General features: G+C 36.5%; 1 protein-coding gene across 1 annotated transcript in view; it reads right to left on the bottom strand.

Moving 5' to 3' along the window:
* LOC308553632 (disintegrin and metalloproteinase domain-containing protein 5-like) overlaps positions 1 to 19,265 on the bottom strand; it is a 77,623-nt gene that overhangs the window by 48,132 nt on the left and 10,226 nt on the right. The window contains exons 4-11 of the mRNA XM_081129655.1: positions 16,138 to 16,216; positions 15,780 to 15,856; positions 14,462 to 14,636; positions 13,279 to 13,344; positions 10,365 to 10,436; positions 10,005 to 10,168; positions 8,250 to 8,331; positions 5,683 to 6,197 (exon numbers count right to left, since the gene is read on the bottom strand). Of these exons, the coding sequence (XP_080985781.1) occupies positions 5,683 to 6,197; positions 8,250 to 8,331; positions 10,005 to 10,168; positions 10,365 to 10,436; positions 13,279 to 13,344; positions 14,462 to 14,636; positions 15,780 to 15,856; positions 16,138 to 16,216 (1,230 nt within the window). The remainder of the gene's footprint in view (positions 1 to 5,682; positions 6,198 to 8,249; positions 8,332 to 10,004; positions 10,169 to 10,364; positions 10,437 to 13,278; positions 13,345 to 14,461; positions 14,637 to 15,779; positions 15,857 to 16,137; positions 16,217 to 19,265) is intronic.

The following is a 19,265-nucleotide window of genomic DNA, read 5'->3' as shown; positions in this document are numbered from 1 at the left end:
TGGACACTTTAAATCCAGCCATGCCTAATTTGGGCTTTAACTGTGCTAGTCATGCTCTGACACAGATACCAATATCAACATCGCTTTTGCTAGCTGTGCACCTACAAACTCCTTGAGTTAAATGATATTTGTAAGTCAGGGTCCCAAGGTCCAGGCTCAATAATTCATATTACACAACAGTGCCTCAGCATCATTATAATACCACAGCGCCACAAAAACAATACGTATCTACAATAATTCAAGAGGGTATCAATTTGAAGAAAATACCCCAGCTCTACATCTCAAACATTACCTTGGCTCATGATCTCACTGATAGAAGCGAAATCACTCCTGACATCTCCCTATTGGAGATAATGATGCATCCTACACCAGAAACAACTTCACCTCAGACACTAAAACTTCCACCTTAGGCATGTTCATGGACTGCCATTCCTAAGGCACAACTGGACACAGGAAATGTATTGGTTTTCTTACTTTGATATTAAGGACTCTATTGTGTTTCCTGAGTTTGCTGTGTGTGGAGCACATGATATTGGTATATTTTGTTCTTTGTCCAACATATATTCCTATACTCAATGTCTAAAGGAAAATCTGGTTAAGGTTACTACTATCTGTGGCATTCTAAAAAATAATGGGGTTTATTATTTTCTCTAGGAGTCACCTGCCTCATGAACCTCTTGACCCCTTGGGGAGAGGACCACTCACAAATGCCTTCTCCTACTACCTCTCCAGTTGTCTATCACAACCTCCCACCTTGCATCTCTGACCATGACTATCACAACTACCTCTTCCCGTTGGTTACATACAAATACCACTAACGGTTACATATACTTTACCAAACTATCAATATTTTCCAACACCAACTGCCTGACTTACTACTTTGATTCAAGAAATATACCAGGGCTGGCTGGCATGGCTCAATGGTTGAGCACTGACCTATGACCCAGGAGATAGTGGTTCGATTCCTAGTCATAGGACATGCCTGGGTTTCAGACTCAATCCCCCGGGGGGGGGGGGGGGGAGGCGTACAGGAGGCAGCTGATGAATGAGTCTCTCATCACTGATGTTTCCATCACACACTCTCTCTCCCTCTCTCCCCCCACTTCTTCTGAAATCAATAAAGATATTTTAAAAAAAGAAATGCATCAGAATATTATTGTCAAAAAAAGAACATATTTAAAATTTATATATAGCCTAGCCGGGTGTGGATCAGTGGTTGAGCGTCGACCTAGGATCCAGGCGATCGGGGTTCAATTCCCGGTCAGGGCACATGCCCGGGTTGCAGGCTGCAGCCGATCAATGACTCATCACTGACGTCTCTCTCTCTCTCCTCTCCTCTCTCTGAAATCAATAAATATATATTTTAAAAAATATTTATATTTATATACAAATTTATATATATATCTTTTAACACAATTTACAATTCCACAGCAATACTGTTAGAAACCCCAGAAATTTCAGATCTATTTCCTTGGCTAATGCCATATAACTGGGAAATTTAGTTATGGGCTGGCCTAAGAGGATTCCGTATGCTTTTTTGTTGTGTTTCTCTCTTTTACTCTCATAATAAAATATTATCTATACTGTTTAGTGCAACTTACGCTTTACTCTTTTAAAGTCTCCTCTTTTACTTCTCCAAAGGTTCAATGTTAAAGCATAACAGAGCTAACTGAATTAAAGCTGTTATGCTTTGACATAAAAGTTCATCTAGTCAGAGAAGCAAAAAAGAAATAAAAAGGATAAGGGAGTTTATTACCACCAAATCAGCACTGTAACAATATTAAAGGGGCTGCGGTAAGAAGAAGAAGAAATAGAGAGAGGGGAACATAGGCATAAAGAAAAAATGGCAATAAATGAGTACCTATCAATAATAACCTTAAATGTCAATGGATTAAGTGCTCTAATCAAAAGACAGAGGGTAGATGAATGGGTAAGAACACATGAGTCATATATATGCTGTGTACAAGAGACACACCTCAGGACAAAAGGCTCATACAGGATGAAAGTAACGCAAAAGTTTTGAACAGGATGCAAAAATTTTTCCACGCAAATAGAAATGGAAAAAAGAAACAGGGGTAGCAACACATATATCTGACAAAACAGACTTCAAAACAAAGGCCATAATAGGAGACAAAGAAGGTCACTACATAATGCTGAAGGGATTGATCCAACCAAGGATATAACCCTGGTAAACATATATGCACCCAATATAGGAGATCCTAACTATATATTTAAAACTCTTGGAGGATTAAGGTTGAGATCAACAGCAATGCAGTCATAGTGGGGGACTTTAACATCCCCCGGACATCACTAGATAGATGTTCCAGACATAAAATCAACAAGGGAACAGTGACCCTAAATGACACACTAGATGAGATGGATTTAATTGACATTTATAGAACATTTCACACCAAAGCTGAAGAATATACATTCTTCTCAAGTGCACATGGGACATTCTCAAAGACAGACCACATGTCAGGACACAAAACAAGTCTCTACAAGTTCAAGAAGTCAGAAATCCTACCAAACATCTTCTCGGATCACAATGGCATGAAACCAGAAATAGGCTACATTAAAACACATGGAGATTAAATAGCATGTTATTAAACAACAAATGGGTTACCAATGAGATCAAGCAAGAAAGAAAAAGCTTCCTGGAAACAAATGAAAATGAACACACAACGACCTCAAATAAACGGAATACAATAAAAGCAGTCCAGAAAGGCAAAGTCATAGCATTAGAGGTCTACATCAAGAAACAAGAAAAATCACTAATAAACTATCTAACACTCCAACTAAAACAAATAGAAAGAGAACAACAAGTAAAGCCCAGAGTGAGCAGGAGGAAGAAAATAATAAAGATCAGAGAAGAAATAAATGACATACAGACTAAAAGCAAAAAAACAAAAACAAAAAACAATAAAAAAGATCAATGAAACCAAGAGCTGGTTCTCCGAAAAGATAAATCAGATTGATGAAACTTTAGCCAGACTCATCAAGAAACAAAGAGAGAGGACTCGAATAAACAAAATCAGAAACAAAAGAGGTGAAATATCAACTGACCCAACAGGAATACAAAGGATTGTGAGAAAACACTATGAATAACTATATGCCAACATATTGAACAACCTGGGAGAAATGAAGAAATTCCTAGAAACATACAATCTTTCATAACTCAATCAGGAAGAATTGAAAACCTGAATAGACAATTAACAACTAATGAAACTGAAGCAGTAACAAAAATATTCCCAGCAAACCAAAGTTCTGGACCACATGGCTTCACAGGCGACTTTTTGCAAACATTCAAAGAAGAACTAAGACCTACACTCCTCAAACTGTTCCAAAAAATTCAAGAGGAAGGAACATTTCCAAGCTCTTTTATGAGCCAGCATTATCCTAATTCCAATACCAAACAGAGACACTACAAAGAAAGAAAATTATAGGCCAATATCCCTGATGAACATAGATGCTACAATTATCAACAAAGTATTAGCAAACTGGATCCAGCCATATATTAGAAAGATCATACATGACCAAGTGGGATTTATTCCAGGGATGCAAGGCTGGTACAATATTCACAAATAAATAAATGTGACATCATATAAACAAAATGAAGGATAAAAATCACCTCATCATATTAATACACACAAAAAAGCATTTGACAAAATCCAACACCCATTTTTGATAAAAACTCTCAGAAAAGTGGGAATACAGGGATCATGCTTCAACACAATAAAGGCCATATATGACAAACCTCCAGCCAACATCATACTCAATGGGCAAAAACTAAAATTGTTTCCTTTAACAACAGGAACGTGACAGGGATGCCCACTTTCACCACACTTATTCAACACAGTACTGGAAGTCCTGGACACACAAGTCAGACAAGAAAAAAAATAAGGCATCCAAACTGGAAAGGACGGGGGAGAGATTAATCAAAGAATTTATATGCACAGCTCATGGACACAGACAATAGTGCCATGAAGACAGGGGTGTCGTGGGAGGCAGGTGGAGGGGGGAAAGGGAGAAAATTGGAGGATACCTGCAATACTTTGAACAATGAATATAAATCAAATAAATAAATAAATAATAAAATGTGCAATTAGAACTACAGAAGGCAATAAGAGGGAAAATTAAAAAGAAAGAATGAATAAGAAAAATGAATAGAAAACGGGGAAAAATTCAACATCCATTTATAAAGAATTCTCAACAAAGTGTATATACAGGGAACATACCACAACAGAAGAGAACGCCCTATATGACAAATCTACAGCTAACATCATACTCAACATGAAAAGCTAAAAGCTCTTCCTGGAAGATTAGGAGAAGGACAGGGGTGCCCACCCTCACCACTTTTATTCAATATAGTATTGAAAGTCTTAACCAGAGCAGTTAAGCGGGGGAGAAAAAGGCATCCAAATTGGAAAAGAAGAAGTCAATTTTCACACATGACATGATATTATATAGAGAAAACCCTAAAATCCTAAAACCAAAAAAATGTTAGGAGTAAAAAATGCGTTCAGTAAAGTAGCTGGATATGAAATTAATACATAAAAGCCTGCTGCAGGCCTGCACACTAATAAACTCTTAAAAAGAGAAATTTAAAATAATTTCATTTACAATAGTAACAGAAACAACAAAATATTAGGAATACATTTAACCAAGGAGGTGAAAGATCTCTACTCTGAAAACTGTAAGATATTGATGAGGGAAACTGAAGGTGACACAAATAAATCCCACGTTTGTAGTTTAAAAGAATTAATAGTGTTAAAATGTCCATACCCAAAGCCATCTATAGTGTCAGTGCAATCCCTACCAAATTCCAATGGCATTTTTCATAGAAATTGAAAAAATACTGCTAAAATTGGTATAGAACCACAAAAGACCAGAAAGAGCCAAACAATCCTCAGAAAGAACAACAAAGCTGGAGGCATCACACATCCTGTTTTCAAACTATATTACAAAGCTATAGTAATCAAAAGGTATCAGATGGCCCTGGCCAGTGTGGCTCAGTTGGTTAAGCATTATCCCATGTACCGAAAGGTCACTGGTTCAGTTCCCAGTCAGGGCAGATGCCCAGGTTGAGCAACCAATCAATGATTCTCATTTCGATTCCTCTCTGTCTCTCACACCCTTCCCTTCTCTCTAAAATCAATACAAACATTTTTGAAATGTATGGCATAGGCCCCAAAATAAAGCCCCGAATATACGATCAACTAATATCTGACAAGAGAGCCAAGAATACTCAATTGAGAAAAGACAGTCTCTTCAGTAAATGGCGTTAGAAAAACTGGATATTTACATGCACATAATTAAATGGGACTCCTTGTCTTAGACCACTCACAAACATTTACTCAAATGAACTGAAAATTAAAATGTAAGAACTGAAATCACAAGACTTTTAGAAGAAACGCTAGTAAAAAATCTCCTTGACCTTGGTCTTGGCAATTAATTTATGGATATGATACCAAAACGACAAACAAAAGCAAAATTAAGCAAGTGGGGCTACATTAATATAAACGGTTCTGCACAGCAAGGGAACTGACCAACAAAATTAAAAGGCTGCCAACAGAATGTGAGAAAATATGTGCAAATTATACATTTGATAAGGAATCAATATTCGAAATATAGGAAACCTGATAAGGAGTTACTATGCAAAATATAAGAACCCCTACAATTCACCAGTAAACACCAAATACTCTGATGAGGAAATGGTAGAAGAGCCTGAAGCGACATTTCTCCGAGACGCTCGGCCGGCTTCGGCCCGGGCGGGGAGGGCCGCAGGGGGCGCGCGGCAGCGGCAGCGCCCAGGGCCGCGCTGGGCGGGGCGCGGCGGGCGGAGGGCCCGCGAGCAGCTGCGCGCCGCGGCCCGGGGGCTTCCCCGCTCGGCCGGGGAGCAGGCCTCTGGAGGAGCGGGAGGGTGCCCCGCGGGCGGGAGCTGCGGGGCGCCTGTGCCCCCGCACCGCTACACCACAGACCCAACTGCTGGGACCAGAAGGCCCGGACACGCGGCCAGACAACGCAACTTGGGGCGCCTGACTTGGGGCCCCAGAGGGCCGGTTCGCCGCGCTGGCGGGGGTGCGGCGCCGCTGCCCGGAGCCCCGCCCGCCGGCTCCGCGAGGGGGGCGCCGGCCCCCTCCAGCCGCCGGCCCCCGACAACCTCGCCGCCAGCAGAGCGCCGGCCCACCCCGCCTCATCTACACGCGGAGAGGAGACACCTCTAATACCTGCAGCAGCAAAGAGAACATTTTAAAACGTGCTTAACACCATTAATAATCAGGGAAATAGAAATCAAAGCCACAAGGGAGATGACCTCACACCTGTTTGAATGGCAGTTCTAAAAAATACAAGAGGTAACCAATGCTCGCAAGAGGGGAAGAAAATGGAACCCTTGTACCACTGATGGACGTATAAATTGGTACTAGTAGAGAAAAAAGTATGATGGTTCCTAAAATATTAAAAGTAGAACTACCATATGAATCAGCAATTCCACTACTTTGTACATACAGGGTGTCCCCCAAAAATGTATATACACTTTAACAGCTGATAACTCAATTTTGAAAATAAAATGTATTTTAATAAGCACTGCCTTTATAATTATTCAAAGTGTATGTATACATTTTGGGGGACACCCTGTATCTGAGAAAATGAAATCACTATCTCAAAGGGATATCTGCACCCCATGTTCAATGCAAATTATTCATAATGGCCAAGACATGGAAACAACCTAAGTGTTCATCAATAGATGAATGGGTAAGAAAATTGTGATATATATTTATGTATATATGTATGTATGCATGTACATACGTATTTATGTACATTATGTATGTATGTATGTATATTTATGTATACATATGTATTCACAAATGACATGGATGAATCTTAAGGGTATTATGCTAAAAGAAATAAGTCAGACAGAGAAAGACAAATACTGTACAATCTCACTAACATATGAAATCTAAAACAACCAAACTGCCCAGCCAGCATGGCTCAGTGATTGAGCATCGACCTATGAACCAGGAGGTCATGGTTCAGTTCCCAGTCAGGGCACAGGCAGGTTGCAGGCTCCATCCTCAGTGGGGGAGGGGGGAGCATGTAGGAGGCAGCTGATCAATGACTCTCTCTCATCACTGACATTTCTTTCTCTCTCCCCCTCTCCCTTCCTCTCTCTGAAATCAATAAAACCATATTTAAAAAAAAACAAAAACTCATAGAACCAAAGAACGGACTGGTGGTGGGGACTGTAGGGTGGGAATGAATAAAAGTCATCAAAGGGTACAAACTTCTAGTTTCTGGGGATACAGTGCACAGCACAGTAACAAGAATTAACAATACTGTATTGTATATTTGAAAGTTCCTAAGAAAGTAGTTTTAAAGGTTCTCACCAGACATGCACTCACAACACACACACACATGCACACAAATAGTAGCATGTGAGATGAAGGATGTGTTAACATTATTGTGGCAACCATTTCTCAATATAGACATATATCAAATCATTACATTATAGACCTTAAACTTCCATAATGTTATAACAAGCACACACCAGAACTTATTTTAAATCTTTCTAATCATTGGCAATTTGCTTCATTGTAGTTGCTATTAAAAGTCAACCAACTAGACAAATTGCTCAATATGAAAATCACAATGCACAAATTTATTTCTGAAGCACTCTCAAATTAGTTCTCTTTCCTACTTTTTATGTAACTTGTTATAAATGCAATAGAACACTGTAGTAAGAGCTCATTCTCACTTTCCCCAGAAAACAACAGATTATGAATATTTGACAGCTGTTCTTTCCTACAAGCCTGCTCCTCCCAAACATAAAGACTTGAATGCAATAATAAAATAGTTACCTTAAAATAGAAAAAAGAATGTCACTTAATAAAAAAGTGTACGAATGTACACAAATTATTATGAGAGAAAAATTGATATGTTCAATAATTAACATTAAAATTACTTTGAATAGATAATATAGATGCAAGCATACCACTGTTCTAACCTGTTAAACTTTGACTTACAAAGGCCAAATATATATTTTAAAAACAATATAACATTATCATCAGTTCACTTTATAATTGTTCTATTTTTTAAAAGCAATTATATAAATTTTTATGTTCCAAAATTAGTACTATAAAATATTATTAAAGAATGAGTAAACTACATAATATCTGTATGCATGCTTTAAAATATTTAGGAAATTTGGAAACATGAAAATAATGAGAGCAAACTGGATAATAATTACATACCACAGCAACTCCTGCGGAATAATCCTTATTACATATTTTTCCAGGAAGTGTGGCTCCTATGAAGTGAATTTGTTTCTTGAAGCTAAAAAAATAAGAATTTCCTCAATTGTATTTAAGAGCGGTATTATTATCAGATAAGAAGAAAACATAAAAGGCATCCAAATTGGAAAGGAGGAAGTACAACTGTCACTATCGCTGATGACATGATATTGTACATAGAAAACCCCAAAGACTCCACCAAAACACTACTAGATTTAATAAATGAATTTGGCAATGTAGCAGGATACAAAATTAACACCCAGAAATCATCAGAATGGCTATCGTCAATAAATCAACAAACAAGTGCTGGCGAGGATGTGGAGAAAAAGCAACACTAGTGCACTGCTGATGGGAACGCAGACTGGTAAAGCCACTATGGAAAACAGTGTGGAGTGTCCTCAAAAAATTAGACATGGAGCTGCCTTTTGACCCAGTGATCCCACTTCTAGGAATATATCCTAAGCCTGAAACACCAATCAGAAAGATTATCTGCACCCCTATGTTCATAGCACCATTATTTACAATAGCTAAGATCTGGAGACAACCCAAGTGCCCATCAGTAGATGAGTGGATAAAAAAGTTGTGGGGCATTCACACCATGGAATACTATGCAGCTGTCAGAAAGAAGGATCTCTTATCCTGTGAGACAGCATAGAGGGACCTGGAGAGTATTCTGCCAAGTGAAATAAGCCAGTCAAAGGAAGACAAATATCACATGACCTCACTCATATGTGGAATCTAATGAACAAAATAAACTCACGAACAAAACAGACCCAGAGACATTGAAGCATGCAACAGACTGAAGTACAGCAGAGGGGTAGGGGTGGGAGGAGATTAACTAAAGAACTTATATGCATATATGAATAACCCCAGGACAGAGACAATAGTGTGGTGAAAGCCTGGGGAGGGGGTGGGAGGAGGGGGGAGGGTGTCAATGGAGGGGGGGAAAGGGGACATCTGTAAAATGTTCAACAATAAAGATAACTTTTTAAAACTTAGTATTATTGATGATAAATTTTCAAAAGCATTAAGTGAACAATTACTATGTCCTAAGCACCATGCTGCTCTGAATTAAGCTAATGTGAACACATTTTTCTTATACCTACAACATTAAGAATATTTCAATATATATGCAAATTTGGTGTTTGATAAACACTCAGAAGTATAACAATTATGACAAATGCATTTGCACAAATGGTTACAGTTTTTATTCTGGTTCCCTGGACATTGACAGCCCTGAAAATTCAATTTTCTCTGACCTCCTTATTCAATTATTTACTGTAAATAAACAAATTATGCACATAATATTCTAGACAGAGTAACAATTCAATATATTTATGTTATTAGAAAGTAAAAATACAAAAATTAATCCGATGAGAGACACAATGTAGAGATAATATAACAGGTAGTAAAAGTTTATAAACCAAGCAACAGTAAAGTGTATCACTCATAATTAATTTCCTTTAATTATTTCAATCTTTCAATGTAAGTTCCCTTTTATCAGGTTAATTTATGTCAGTTGATAGAAATTTTTAAAACTTGCTTCACATTAGCTCAAAGACAAGGACTTCAAATTACATTTTTCCTATTCCAATCATGTCTACCAAATTTACAGAATACAGTATATATTAAATAGATGCTTATTTTTCATACTTAACATATGAAATCATTTTGCATTCTCCCTATAATGCTATCCATACAAAACACTACACTCACGCAAGTAAGTATGCAGCGTGATGAGGCCGGAACACATGATTAGCTTTCCATTGTAAAAACCTATGCAATATTTGAAGAGGACTTCCAAAAGTAGAAATTTTGTTTTCATTTGACCAGATGTCTATGGAAGATATTACAACAGTCAGTTTTAACTGACTAAGCACCTAAAGAGAAGATAAATTTTAAAATTTAGATAAACTTAAACGTTATATTAAACTTTTATAAAAAATATATTTAAGACATTTAATTTGGTATTTTGATCATGGAAACTCCTCAACAGCACAACTAAATACTATATACATCCATACATATTACATTTACTTTTACAAAATACACAAACAAAAGTTTTTAAAAACTTACAGTGTTAAGGAGTCCGATTATCTCAATAACCTTCTGTGTTACAGCCTTTATATCAGAGCCCATATAATCAAACTGAAAAAGATAAATTACTTTTAAAAACTAGAGGATGCCATTAATATATCACATACCCTTTATATACACAGTGTACTACATCCTAAATTAGTGATAGAACTACATTCCAATTGTAATCCAAGTAATGAATAACGATGTATAAATAATGATTTATAAAAATAATATAATTTACACAATAAATCAAAACATTTCATAACATGATTTTGTATTTCTTTCTTCTTTTGTGATAGTTATTTTTAAAAAACTTTAATGATAGTTCTACAGTTATAAATTTTTAACTAAAGGTATTGGGGTAACATTGGTTAATAAAATCATATAGGCTTCAAGTATACAATTCTATGAAGTGCCTAGCTAGCTCAGTCCAGAGCTTGAGACACTTAATAACATGATTTTAAGCAATGTTTAATGCACTTAACTTGTTTCCTTAATTATTATGTATGAAAACTGAATCCTAACTTTTTTTTTTTAAATATATCTTTATTGATTTCAGAGAGAGGAAAGGAGAGGGAGAGACAGAGAAAGAAACATCAATGATGAGAGAGTCATTGATGAGCCCCCACCCCGGGCATTTGCCCTGACCGGGAATCGAACCCGGAACGCCTGGATCCTAGGTCGACGCTCAACCGCTGAGCCATGCCCGGCCGGGCTGAATCCTAACTTTTTAAAATGTGGTATTTCATAAATGAATGGGACTTTATCAAACTACAAAGCTTCTGCACAGCAAAAGAAACCACCAACAAAACAAACAGGCAACCAACCAAATGGGAGAAGATATTTGCAAACAGCTCTGGCAAGGGGTTAACATCCAAAATATGTAAAGAACTCATATCACTCAATACCAAACAACAATCCTATTAAAAAATGGGCAGAGGTCCTGAACAGGCACTTCTCCCAAGACACACAAATGGCCAACAGATACATATGAAAAGATGCTCAACTTCACCAGCTCTTAGACAAATGCAAATCAAAACTACAATGAGATACCACGTCACACCTCTTGGAATGGCTTTTATCAACAAGACAACTACCAGTTAGTGTTGTAGAAGTTGTGGAGAAAAAGGAATCCTTCATTCACTACTGGCGGGACTGTAAACTGGTACAGCCTCTATGGAAATACCCTCAAAAATTAATAATCATATATGGGATATAAAACTGAAAACAACCAATGAACAGACAAGAAAAACAAAGAAAAACTCAGACACAGACAATAGTATGGTGGTTATCAGAGGGAAGGAAGATGGAAAGGCAGTAAAGGGCAAACAGATCAAATATATGGAGATGAAAGATTATTTCACTTTCGGTAGGGGGCACACAATGCAATATACAGATCAAGTATCATAGAAATGTACACTTGAAACCTATATAATCTTATTAACCAACATCACCCCAATAAATTTAATAAAAAGAAATAAGAAAAAATAGAGTTCCCATATGACCCAGCAACTCCTCTTCTGGGTATCTACCTGAAAATTTTTGAAACATTTATTCATAAAGATATATGCACCCCTATGTTCATTACAGCACTATTCATGGTGGCCAAGACATGAAAACAACAGAAAATGCCTTTGATAGATGATTGGATAACGAAGGTATGGTACATATATACAAGGAATACTATTCAGCCCTAACAAAAGATAAAACACTGCCATTTGTCTTGCTTTTAATTAATCTTTAGCTTTTGTTTTTAATTGCAGTACTTATTCCCACTATGGCTAATATATCTGAGTTGAAATTATTTATATATCTGAGTTGAAATCTTTTATCTTAACCTTAGCTTTTAAATCTGTTCCATATTTATGAAACAAATGTTCAATGCATAACGTTTTCTTTCCCTTTGTTGTCTTCTTTTTGTTTATAATGCTTAAAATTCTGATTACCAACTTTAATTGCTTTGTAATTTTACAGGAATATGATTGTAGAGTGCATATTGGCTTTGAACTGGGCCAACTTAGCTGTAATAAAAAGCTCTCCAACTCTTTAGCGAGCCACGCACTTCCATTTTTGTTAATTTTGCCAACAATTATGTCCCTATCTTCACTTCTTTGAGAATCAACTGACTTCCTTTAGAAAAAAAAATTGTTTTATAACCTATATCTTAAAATATTAATATCTGAAGGCTTTGTGGATCTAAATCTATTAAAATTGTTCACTGTGGCTAATTTTCTAATGGATTTTGAGCTTATCCATGGCTGATATTAACCTGTGGGAATCCAGGGAGAAATACCATTGGCTTCTATCAGGTGCCCTCAAATCTTACCAACCTAGGACAAATACAGTCTCATAGCTTAGAATCCCCTAATCATCTATGTTGTACAAATTCAAAACTTAAACTCATACAAGATCTGAAGTATAGCCATGAATCCTCAGTATCAAAATTTTGTTCATTTCTTTTTCTGTCATTTCATTTACTTAGCACTGAGAACAAAACTGATAACTTGTTTTCTTCCTTTGCCTGAAAGAGGTGCCTTATGTGTTTAGTGCACTGCCCTACCAATTAGGCTAAGGCAGTTAAATTTTATTGCATGTGGGGTCGAGGGTTTGGGGAAATTCCAATTTTTACTTCTTTCACTGAGAATGTAGTCCTTTTGAAAAAAAGAAAAAATAATAGATGAGGTTTAGAAAATGAAAAGATGCTTCACTTGACAAATGCAATCAGAGATCATATATACAAAATAAATCAATTAACCAAAACGGCTTAGCCACAACTTTAAGAATTTATTCATTGCTCTTAAAGCAAAATAAACATCAAATGCTGGTTCAAAATTTTTATTACATAATTGAAATCAAGTTAAATACAAATGTTAAATAATTTTAAAATAATAATGTATAAAAAAGGACCTACCAGATTTTTATCCACAACAATATATATTTCAAGGTATTGAGGAAGTAACTTGAAAAATTCAACTCTCTGAAAAACACACAATATGAATACTGAGGAATTTCTAAAATTTTACCTTCTATTAAAATTATATTCAAAGATAAACTGAGAGACATGTTGCTCCCAATTATATAACGGGTATTTTCAAATACAGAATTTAGGTACTATTTGGAAAATTCCAGTCCAAAAAGTGCCTGTGGTTAAAAATAATTTTTAATGAGACCCCAAGCTATACAAGAACCCAGGTATCTTTTCATTTTAGTAATATATGAAATGGGAAATATTAACTTTATAACATACAACTTTTCTTTCCTTAGCCTTGTGATAATTTTCATAGTCATCTTCCATGTGGGAAGATTTTCTGCTACCAACTATTAGGAAACTACTTTTGGTAAACAGTATAGTTTTAAAAACAATTACTAAAGTATGGTCAGTGGATTTCACTAGAGCGAGGATGTTATTTATGGCAGTTTACAGGTGCTTATGGAGGAGGAATTAATCCCTTTGCTTTACATGTACCTTATGTAAGCCACTGATGATATTCATTTCTGAACTCTCATGAAACACAGACTTAACTTAGAAATTAAGATCACATAAAATTTATATCATGCAAATTATCAGACAGTTGAGGAAAAGGAATAATTTACGTTAATTATCCAAATGCACACATGTAAAAATTACTTTTCTGATTTCTTTAATCCTATATTCACATATCTGTTTTCAAGATTATTTGCCTATGTGTTTGCTAAACTTTCATCTAATAACAAGTATAACAAAGAACTCAATTTCATTATCTATTTATTTATGTTTTTTTATTGTTGACACTATCACAGATGTCTTCTATTCCCCCCACTTTTCCCCCTTTCCATTCAGCACCCTCCCCAGTCCTTCACATTATTGTCCGTATCCATGGGCTATGCATACATGCATATATGTTGTTTGGTTAATCTTTTCTTGTCCTTGCCCCACCCCTCTCCCCTCTGAGATTTCATTCTCTATTAATCTGTTTATTTTAAAAGTCATGCAGAAACCTCATGAAAAAGTAAAATCATTTTTATATTTGCAAGTCACAAAATTTTACTCTGAAATTAATCTTCAGTTCACAAAATTATACTGAATACATTAAAGTTAAAAAGTAAACACTTACTTCTGAACTTTTTCTAAATCGATATATAAAATTATCATAACTGTACTTGTCCATGCCTCCTAAGAGAGGAATGTTAATATTAGCATCTTTGCCTTCATAAATCATGTGTACAAATCCTGATGCAACCTCCATTGGTTCGATTCCATATGAGATGTTTTTCAACTGCAATGTTCCCCTGAATGTTGAAATAATCAAAACAAATCTAAAATGATTCTACCAAAACACTAAATTAATATTCTAATGAGAAATGTTAGCCAGATTTTTTTACACTTAAAGTCACCTTAGTTTTCTACTTTATCTCTTTATTTTTTGAAGTGTCACCCAGAACTGGACTAGCAATACTGCAGGATATGTGTTGTTTTATATTATAAATATTCTAACAGAAATATCTTAAAGAAACCATGCTGGTGGCATGGATACATGTGCGTAAACAGGTTAAGACCACTTCCTAGGGTACAGATTTTCTAAGCCAGTGTATAGGCATTCTCTCCCTAAGTTTTAGGTCACTTTCTTCCTCTCGGTTTTCCTTTTTATTTTTTTGTTAACCCTCACCTGAGGATATTTTTTCCACTGATTTTCAGAAAGAGAGGGAGGGAGAAAGGGAGAAAGGGGGAAGAGACGGGGGGAGGGGAGAGAGAGAGAGAGAGACAGAGACAGAGACAGAGAGAGAGAGACACGGAGAGAAACATCGATGTTAGAAAGACACATCACTTGCTTGGTTGCCTCCCACATGTGTCCCGACCATGACAGGGAATCAAACCTGCAACCCAGGTACGTGCCTTGACTGGGAACTGAACCCGAGACCCTTTGGTAGGACGGCAGAGGCTCTACCCACGGAGTTACACCTACCAGGGCCCTTTCTTCTTTTTAAGACACCTACGCTCTCCCTGACACTTAATGTTCGAAATAATTTAGTTTTTGTGGGCTGAACTGAAGACACTGACAGCCTAAAAATGATTGGAGCTGAGCCAAAATATCCATCAGATTGAGGTTTTTGACAATTGTCACCCATTCTAGGAAATTAAAAAAGCATTACAAATTTGGAAAAACTAAAGAAGTACAAAAAGACCAATCAACACCCACTACACTCAAGATTGCTCAAAGCCTCAAGCAGAAGATCCTATCAGAATCAACAAGTTGCCTCCCATCAGGTACAGATGCTGTCAGGGTGACCAGCTCTATTTTATTAGTAATTCTTGCTCACTCGTTAGGGAATTGAAATAACAAAGGTAGAACCAGAAAAGATATATGGAGGATCAACTAATACACTAGCAGGATCGAATAATGGCAAATGGAATATATTTCCATTGGTTACAACCTGAGTCCTGAACAAATGTTGAGTGACACAAGAGAATTTGGAAAGCCTGCAATATATCCATAATAATTGCAATCCATCTGAAAAACACACACACACACAAAAAAAACACAAATGGATAACTCATTTTGAAAGTGGGCATCCCACATTTAACAATTGCATGTATAACATTAGCTACCTTAGTACATTAACATGAATGGCAATTACCTAATGAAGCTGTGCCAGGTAGAAGTAAGAACTAGTCCAGGTTATTAATTTTAGTGAATGTGTAAAACAATATTTCAGTAATTTTGGACTATTCATATTTTTACAGAAAATTCAGAATAAGAAATCTATAAGGAAAAAAACACGTAAGTCTTACCTGATCTAACAAATGGTTAGTTTCTTGGGTGTCATGTTTGCCATAAGAATAAACAACAGAAGCCGAGGATAAAAACGATCTGGGCAGAAAGCACAAAAGCATGCTCAAGTTGTGAAACAGAAAATATAAAAAAAAAGTATTGTTCATCCTGCAAATTTTCTTTTTACTGGGGAATTTAAAGTAGTGCCAATTATCTTGGCATATCCTATTTTCCAAATACTCCTCTATCACTTACAATAAATTAGACACTGTGAGAGGCATTTTAACGATAGTGACATGTAATACCAAAGCTTGTGCTAATGAACAACCCAAATTGCTAGAAATATCAAATAGTAAAACAACATAGGTCCCAATTTCCAGCACAGGACTTTCAAATCTTTATTGTTCACTGATTTCAGATTTTAAACCTGAATCTCAAAATTAAAATGTAGGGGTAGAACACAATTTAGAAAGATTCCCTTTGCATGGCTACAAACTCATATTCAGTAAGCTTTGCTAACTACCAAGTTCTTCTCAACACACTTGGTCAGAATTTTCTTTCATTCTCCTCAGTAACTATTCAAACACTTGGCACAGCTCCTGTCAATCATCCCACATAACCTCCATGACACCTCACAGATAACCTGCACCCATCCTCACCTCTTATCTTTATTTCCAGAAAATGACTACTTTGGTTCAAAGCAAATCTTTATACTAGTGCTACAAATCCCATTCTGTGCCATAGGTTGAAGATACCTACTTTTTCAGTCCTATAATTTCAAACTCTTCCTCTCTACTGTTTTTTATCCTAACACTATTTTTAAATTTTATTATTAAGCCATTACTATCCTAAATAATTTTCCCTTGACCCTGTGTCCTACTCTAGCTCTTCCTTATATATTTTCAATTTGCAACCCATTTGTATCAAAATAGCAGTCTATGGGCAGTTTTTCCACTTTGTCGATACTTATTCACCATGAAACTGCTCTGAAAAGACCCATAACCACCAGAACGTCAAACCCAAAAGACAATTTTAAAATAATCATCCTACTGGGCTTCTAGCATCATTTTTGAAACTGTGCCCACTCAGTCTAATCACACATCACTCCTCTGCGTCTCTTCTAGAGGTCAACCAGCAATAATCCATAGGCCAAATCTGGCTGGCTGAATGTTTCATTAATAAATTCTTATTGAAATACAGCCAGGCTTATAGATTTACATACTGTTTATGGCTGCTTTTGCACTACAGTGCAAATTGCTTAGTTCCAACAGAGGATACATCATATTAATATTTACTATCTGGCTCTTTACAGAAAAAGTTTGTCAAACCCTGGTCTAGGGCATAGTCGTCATGTTCTTTTCTGTTCTACCTGTCCCAAAATATTGGTCTTTGCCAGGATTCAGTCTTTAGGTACCAATCCATTCATCAGCACTTTATAAGCTCTCATTTAAAAAAATACAGGCAAACTATTGAGTGCTGCTAAATTTATATCCCAATTACCAATCTCTGCTTAGAGATTTACATTCCTATATTCATTTCCCTACTGGAAAAACCCACTTGGAGATCTTATAGGCACTGCAAACTAAAATTACCCTTTCCTCACATAAAGATCTCCCTTGTTCATATTCCTCATTTAATTAAATTAACTGACCCACTTTCTTAAGCAACAACTAAATTACCCAAGATTCCTCACTGCTCGCCAGTCACGCTAACAAATCCGTCTTCAGGGTCTACTGAATATTTCACTTCCTGTGCTACAACCTATACCATACGTTCAAGACACCAACCCCCACTCCCTTAAACTATTACATAACCATGCAGTCAGACACCCTACCTCTACTTCTGCCCTCTCAAAATCAGCCTGCAAGACTCAGCGAGCCCACATAAGCACATTCTTGCAAACATTTTGGCTTGCAATATCCTGACCACGGCATGACAGACCTTGTACAACCTGGTTCTACCTACTACCTTTCCAAAGTCTTTTGTTCCTATCTTCCAGAAAATATGTTCTTCAGTAATTCACACTGACTTTGTTGAAGACCACAGAATCCACTTGGTCTCACACCTCCATGTTTGACAAATGATTTCCTCTCAATAGAACACCCTCCTATGCTACCTCACTTCTTTACCGAGTTAAAGGGTATCTTCCCTCAAGATAAAAGTCATCTCTTAGCTCTTTCCAAAAAGCCTTCCCTGATTTTCAGAGACTACTGTTTATACAATTATCATAATATCTTATTATAATAAAAAAATCTCCATTTCTCTATTATGTGTTTGAATATATCTTTCTGCATCATAAATTCTTTAAATGTGGACCATGTTTGTCTTTTGTCCACCTTTACTCAATAACCATGATACAATAAATATCAAAATGGAATAGGTATCAAATATACCTATATATCTAAATTGAAATGGTCTTACTCATAATTATTGTTTTTAAAAAATTAAGAAACCAGGTGCTGGGAAAATTGGACAGATACATGCAAAAGAATGAAACCAGACCACCAACTTTCACCATACACAAAAATAAACTCAAAATGGATAAAAGCCTTAAATGTAAGTCACAAAACCATAAAAATCCTGGAAGAAAACATAGGCAGTAAAGTCACAGACATCCCAAGTAGTGGACTTTTCACTGATACATCCCCTGGGCAAGAGAAACAAAAGAAAAAATAAACATATGGGACTACATCAAACTAAAAAGCTTCTGCACAGGAAAAGAAAACACCCTCGAAATACAAAGGAACCCCACGGTCTGGGAAAACATATTTGCCAAGGATGAATCTGATAAGGGGCTAATTTCCAAAGTGTACAAAGAATTCATATTACTCAGCAAGAGGAAGACAAACAACGCAATTAAAAAATGGGCAAAGGTCTTGAATAGACACTTCTCCAAAGAGGACATACGGATGGCCAAGAGACACATGAGAAAATGCTCACATTCGCTAATCATCAGAGAGATGCAAATTAAAACCACAATGAGGTATCACTTCACACCTGTCAGAATGGCTCCATCAACAAATCAACAAAGGACATGTGCTGGCGAGGGGGTGAAGAAAGGGGAACCCTGGTACACTGCTGGTGGGAAGGCAGACTGGGGCAGCCACTATGGAAAACAGTATGGAGGTTCCTCAAAAGATTGGAAATG

Source organism: Miniopterus schreibersii, assembly GCF_964146895.1.
Source record: "Miniopterus schreibersii genome assembly, chromosome: 2".
Lineage (NCBI taxonomy): Eukaryota > Metazoa > Chordata > Mammalia > Chiroptera > Miniopteridae > Miniopterus > Miniopterus schreibersii.
The sequence above is the reverse complement of the archived record's forward strand: the minus strand, read 5'-3'. Positions and strand labels throughout refer to the sequence as shown.